Below are 7200 nucleotides of genomic sequence, written 5' to 3'. Positions count from 1 at the left end.
GAACTTTGAGTCGTAACTTTGCAGATGTTGTTTATGAGCAACATTACACACTAACTGAAGTTAGAAGAGTGAAATCATAATCAACCAGCCCTTTAAAAAACATTAGATGAACGTCCAACTAAAACGTTTCAGAAAAACGTTCCATGAACGATGTATAAATAATGTTTTTGTTCTAACGTTTTGAGAACGTTATTAAAGACCAGAAAACACTGATCGAACGTTATATTAACATTTGACCATTTCTCTTCTGTAATGTGACGCATTTCTGAATAAATCAGAATATTAAATGAGAATAAATGGGACTTTTGGGATTTTCTCCATGATGAATTGTGTAAAGGTGTAGATCAATAAGAGTGATTGATGATTTCAGCAGAAGGAAAGTCGTTTCTGAGGGGGAGCGCAAGATTATAAAGACATTTATTTCTGTAGAATAACGTCACTGATGAATTATTGATTCCACAATACGAGCAGGAACACGAATTAAGACCGTAAATCGAGTCAGTGTTGATGTCTTGTTGTCTTTCAGCACGTACACCAACACTGAAATATGCTTATGTCAGTTTCATGTTAATGCTAAATGTTAACCTAAAAGGTTATGAAAATATTTATAAATCAATGTTGACATTTATTTCACCCAATTAAAAAAATGTTGAAACATCATGATGACATCGACATTGATTTGATTTTCAAAACTAAGACAAAATTCAACAGTGATTTAATCTCGATCCAAGACATTCCCAGCAAACACCTAACAGACAGACAGTCAAGGTTTTCTCACAGTTATGATCAAACGTTCTTCGTTTAAAGTTATGTGGTCTATAATAATGTTAATAATCAAAACATTAGCACAAAAACATTATTTATACATCATGGAGTGTTTTTCTGAAACATTTTAGTTGGATGTTCATCAACTTGTTTAACATAAACAAGAGAACATAAAAAAATTAAAATTTTATAATGTATTGCAAATATTCGGACTGAGTTTGGGTGTCAAAATCACTGTGTGTGTGTGTGTGTGTGTGTGTGTGTGTGTGTGTGTGTGTGTGTGTGTGTGTGTGTGTGTGTGTGTGTGTGTGTGTGTGTGTGTGTGAGAGAGAGAATTTTTGTAACATTATAAATGTCTTTAATGTCACTTTTCATCAATGTAATACTGCTGAATAAAAGCAATAATTTCTTTTAAAATTCTTACTGACCCCAAACTCTTGAATGCTAGTGTACAGGACGAGAGCGTCTGATGGACAGGCAACGTAAAAAATGAACGTTTGTGGTGGAAGACATTATTGCAGAATATCTTGACCAGCACAGAATCAGCATAAACCCCCCCTGAAACACACACACACACACACACACACACACACACACACACACACACACACACACACACAGCTGCTAATGCAGCACTAAAGCCTTCTGCTCTCTTTAGTCTTTAACTGTTTCACTGACAGTCATTGTGCTCAGATAATGAACGGGTCTAATCTCACTCACACACATTCCTCAGGCTGTGTGTGTGTGTGTGTGTGTGTGTGTGTGTGTGTGTGTGTGTGTGTGTGTGTGTGTGTGTGTGTGTGTGTGTGTGTGTGTGTGTGTGTGTGTGTGAGAGTGTTTTCTTTTGTCCTTTATTCTTTTATGGTCTTTCAGACGCTGCCCAGGCAACGAAGAGCCGAGCCCATATTGAACTCTGTGTGTGTGTGTGTGTGTGTGTGTGTGTGTGTGTGCATTAAAAACCTAAACCGCATCATCAAACGAGGCGTCTCTGCATCTGTTTTTGGTTGTAAATGTCAGTAAAGATAATAATGCACAGAACTCAGGAGTGAATTATAGAACGAGCGTTCAGAGTAATGGATGAAAGAGGTGAAGCTCGGTGACTTTTACCTGTGGAAAGAGGAAAACAGTCTGACGCATGAAAGATCCACACAAACACACACACCAGGGATGGTTAACATCATCAGTCCTTATGCAGTCTGTGATTTATGTTCACATGATGTTTCTCAAATGTGTGTCTGTACTTTTGGCACTAAAATCAACATGGACTTTCAAAATGGACTTATTTTACTTTGTTTAAGTGTGTCTCGACTCACCCTACAGTTATTATGTATGCATTAATACCAGCCGGCAGTGAGCAAATCATAAAATGACTGATCAAAGTGCTCATGATTTATTAGATTTTTGTGGCAAGTCTGTTTGAGACATTTGAGAGCGTCTCTAAAAGCAGCAGCATCGCAATAGACCAGAATATGAGGCAAAATAATGATGCGGTGCCTTTGATTTCAGAGTCCAGATGCTCATAATTGGTGTCGCTCAGTCAGAGGATGACAATCAGACATCTAGACATGATCTATAGCCTGATATTAAATCTCTGACTATACAAAAAGCCAGTGTTTTCTTCCTGAGCTCCTAATGGAGTGTGTTCACCTCGAGACACGTCCGTCTGCGCCGCTGCCGCCGATAATTATCCGCTGTTATAAGAGACGGTGAATAAACGTCACCAAACGGTACCTGACAGAACATCATCCATAATCACAGGCCTTTCTTTAATCACCCTGACGCTCGTTGAGACCCGGTCGGGGTCCAGAAACGCGAGATCACGTACCGAAGACGTGCTTCTGTGCCGCTGCGCTCAATTCAGTCATTATTTACAACCACCATTAAGATGACAGGAAACATTTAAGTCTTGTGTTTTACTGTATTGTTGTATTGAAGGAGTTATTCACTCACCCAGCTTACAAAAATGTGTTCTAAGAATGTTCTGCTTTCCTTAGTTCCCATTAAGGTCATAGATATATATTCATAGAATCCAGAGGCGGACAGAGTACACAGCTTCATTACTTGAGTAAAAGTACAGATACCCCTTGCTAAATTTTACTCAAGTACAAGTAAAAGTACTACAGTCAGATGTCTACTTAAGTAAAAGTACTGAAGTACTTGTTTTTAAAAGTACTTGAGTATCAAGAGTACAAGAGTACATTTTCTAAATATTGCATTACTACTGCCACAGTGCTTACATTGGTAAACACAGCAAACACTTGAAGCGAAAACTATCATTAAATTGTTCAGAAAATTGAAATAGTCTGGCGAGGTGGGGCCACGGGTTGGCACATTCCCGGGAGCGATATTTTTTTTCCCAGGATGGTAGGGGAAGACTCATGAATATTCATTAGGGAAGTCATCCCTGATTGGTCTGATAAACTACCGCCTAACCCCACCCCTAAACCTACCCATCACTGGGGTTAGGATGACTTCCTAATGAATATTCATGAGTCTTCCCCTACCATCCTGGAAAAAAAAATATCGCTTCCCACGATGGACCTTCATCCATTGTTTCGTCCATGGTTTCGTCTCTTATCTAAATCTGACCATGGAGTTGACTTTGGCGGAAAGCTGAAGGTGATTGCTGATAGGCTGTCCCAATCAGTGGCGCCTGCACAATCCAATCACGTTTGAGAGGGAAACAACAAATCGAGGGTTTCCGAGATTTTTCTTTTTTCCTTTTTTTTTTTTTTTAGAAGAAGTAATGGGTACTCACGGTTATGGATAGAAATGTAGTGGAGTAAAGAGTACAATATTTGCCTCTCAAATGTACTTGAGTAAAGTCATGAGTACTCCCCAAAAATGATACTCGAGTAAAGTACAGATCCCTCAAAATTGTACTTAAGTACTGTACTCAAGTAAATGTACTCCGTTACTGTCCGGCTCTGATAGATTCCTCGTTAGCGGCCGTTTCAATGGGCCACAATACGTTAGCCGTCCGCCATATTGGAACAGTCAAAGCCGTGAATAAGTGGACTGACGCCTTGTTTACACCTTGTATTACAGTTTTTTTAACTGCTTGCACACAATTTCTGAAACCTGACACTGACACACCAAATCTGCAAAACCATACACTAATTCTCACTTTAGGTTTTAAATAACTGTATGTGTATGAATGAGGCATTTTATATAGGGTTTGGGCAAAGGTGTTTGCAACGTAAGACAAATGTTTGTGATATTTTAAATGCAGTGCTTCATTTTGCAAGAGATGTGAGGCATTTTGCATTTTGTGTGTGCAATTCTTGGATTTGTGTATAAAGTTAAAAAAAATGAAATAAATAAAAATCCAAAGTTTTGAAAATGTGTGTACGCAGTGGAAAAAAACTGTACGAAGCTTTTTGGTGGATGGGATCACAAGAGGACGACGGTAAATACAGCTGTAAACGGGGTCTAAAACGCTTCAAGCTTGTTCACTTTCGACACTTCCAGAGGGAGTTGAAAACACATTAGACCGGATTGCTTTCGTAGTGTAAACGCTCATGTGATCGAATGTGTTCGAACAGCCACTAAAGTCCGTCTGCTCTCCGTCTACTGATCTAATGCGTGAACATTATGGAAGCTTGCTAGACAGAAGGGATCTAAACTTTGTTGGCTGGAGACCAAAGTTTGGTTTGAAGATGAAAAACATACCAAGCACAATGTTCTCTTACCATTCCTGATTTCTAACACACACTCAGCGTTCGGCGGGTCTTGTTCCGTATGTTTACGTATGTATACATAAAACCACGCAAAGACCCTCCTCTCGAAGAAATCAGGACAGAAGTGGGTGAAAGTGGACAAAAGACACGGATTAAAACACCAGCTGTAAACAGGGCCTGAGTGTCTGCAACTGTAGTTAGACGCATGAATATCTATATGAAATAGACTTCAGCAGATGATTTTGTGTATGTATACATATCTCTGATTGAGTTATCATTCAAAACGGCCAGTTTTTTTAATGTTTCAGTAAAACAATCTTGATTAAATGAACGTTAAAAGGAACATTCCATTGTATCATTCTTCAAACATTATGGAACGTTACTTTTGAATGTTCTCTGAACGTTCTGAAACAAGAAGTTACATTTAAAAAATGTTAGACGAACTTCCATATAAATGTTTTTTTGCTAACGTTTTGAGAACCAGATAACTGGTACAAAGTGGTACAAAAGCTTGGCACTGATATGTGCACTTTAGGTAATATGTACCTTCAAGGCAATAATATGCATATTTTGCAAGCGTACAGTTTAATGATTGTTTACTGATATTTTTAAAGTCCCCCTATGGTGTAAATCCAGCTTTTAATGTTGTTTATGTGTCTATGTGGTGTTTTTAATATGCTTGTGTAAACAAACCATGTGTAAATTCATAAGTCGACAGCATTGCTGAGTTTTTCCTCCTTAAAACTGCAGTGAACCAAAGACAGTCTCAAACACACGCTTTGAAATCGCTGGTGTTTCTGACGTCACAAACTACCTTGTAACCAATCAGATCAACGTGTGATCGTCAACCAGTGGATCTCTGAGCTGAGTGAGTGAGTGGAGGCGGGGCTCATTTGCATATTCATAGAACAGCCAGCGTATACTAAATAAGGCAAGGGTGTCGAGTTACATTCAAGATATATTACGGCATGACAAAAATGTAAAAAATAAATATTTAACTGTTTTCACACTCAATAACCAATATTCTCTCTCACTCATAGATCAGATGGACAGCTGTTGAGAGTCATTCGCTCTTTTACAACGATGGAGGTTCATCGAATAACATCACATCCCTCCACAACAGAAGCAGAATTGTGGATTAACTCGTCCTCTTCGTTTCTCTCTCCGAGTGAGAACTGGACCGACAGCGGATCGGTGTATTATGGCCCGGGAGTCGCCGGGATCCTCATCCCGCTAATCTACATCACGGTGTGTGTCGTCGGCCTGATCGGAAACACTCTCGTCATCCACATCGTTCTGCGATATTCCCAGGCGGAGTCAGTGACGAATATTTACATTCTCAATCTGGCCATCGCAGACGAACTCTTCATGCTGGGTTTACCGTTTCTCGCCGTGCAGAACGGCCTGCTCTCATGGCCCTTCGGATCGCTAATGTGTCGTCTGGTCATGACGGTGGACGCCATTAACCAGTTCACTAGCATCTTCTGCCTGACGGTGATGAGCATCGATCGGTATCTTGCTGTAGTGCATCCGCTCCAGTGCTCTAGGTGGCGCCAGCCTCGTGTGGCTAAGACTGTGAACGCAACCGTGTGGGCCGTGTCTTTCGTGGTGGTTCTTCCGGTTGTGGTTTTCGCCGGGGTTTTGAAGGACGACGGGAATTGTAGCATCGTGTGGCCGGAGCCGGCGGAAGTTTGGAAAGCGGCGTTTATAATCTACACTTCGACTGTCGGGTTTTTCGGCCCGCTGACGGTAATCTGCTTGTGTTATCTGCTGATCGTTGTGAAAGTGCGCAGCTCCGGACGAAAAGTTCGTGCTACGTCGATCCGCCGCAGAAAGTCTGAGCGCAAAATCACGCGCATGGTTGTGATCGTCGTAGCCGTGTTTGTGTTCTGCTGGCTGCCGTTTTACGTGTTAAACATTGTGAACCTGCTGGTGCTTCTCCCGGGAGAGTTCAGAGGCCTGTATTACTTCGTCGTGGTTCTTTCCTACGCTAACAGTTGCGCAAATCCCATTCTGTACGGCGTCTTGTCGGATAACTTCAAAAGAGGATTCCGGAAAGCCTTGTGCCGATCGTCCAGACGTGTGGAAAATCACGATCAGCAACCGGGAACGGGATTGGTTGCGTTACCGCTCGAGGAGATTCGAAGAGAACTGGACCTGAAGGAACACCTGAAGGTGATCGACGTCGAAGAGAACGAGGAGAATGAACTCCGGAACGGATGCAACGAGGAAAATACTGGGAAAGCGGACGTGGAGCGATCCGTTAGCTCGACACATGAGAACAGCGGAGCGCGGATATCACATCTGTCGGAGAACAGCAAGGACAAACGCTCGGTCCTGGAGATCAGCTGCTTGTGAGCAACACTGGCTACGTTTACATGCACAACTTTTGTTTCAATCGGACTGAATTCATTCCGATTGAGGAACGCTAAACATGTGATCGGGTTGATATGCGCGTTTACAAACACAAGATTCAAATCGGAATTGAGTTTTTGACATGCGCACACTGCACGAGTTTCCCGCTGTTTGCGCATAATAGCTAACTATTCTCCTACATTGGTTCTTTATTTGTTTTAAACAGCAGACTTAATATTTATCCATTTCTGGTCCAAATTTGGAGACAGTGAGCATATGAACCGTTGAGCCGTGCTCTTAGACTTATGGTGCCTTCACGTGCTATGGTAATTATGGTAAATACCAAAAGCCGATGTAGAAAATGCACATGAACACCCACTCATGTGGTATTTTCCACTGG

General features: G+C 41.3%; 1 protein-coding gene across 1 annotated transcript; it reads left to right on the top strand.

Moving 5' to 3' along the window:
• Positions 1-5528: 5528 nt before the first annotated feature.
• Positions 5529-6948, top strand: LOC309514009 (somatostatin receptor 3; the record flags this gene model as incomplete). The annotated part of the gene is made up of 1 exon (XM_082190126.1): positions 5529-6948. The coding sequence occupies one exon, from the start codon at positions 5529-5531 to the stop codon at positions 6801-6803; it is 1275 nt and encodes a 424-aa protein (XP_082046252.1). The 3' UTR covers positions 6804-6948.
• Between the last annotated feature and the right edge of the window lie 252 nt (positions 6949-7200).

Source organism: Leuciscus leuciscus (assembly GCF_965113295.1).
Source record: "Leuciscus leuciscus genome assembly, chromosome: 14".
NCBI lineage: Eukaryota > Metazoa > Chordata > Actinopteri > Cypriniformes > Leuciscidae > Leuciscus > Leuciscus leuciscus.
The sequence above is the reverse complement of the archived record's forward strand: the minus strand, read 5'-3'. Positions and strand labels throughout refer to the sequence as shown.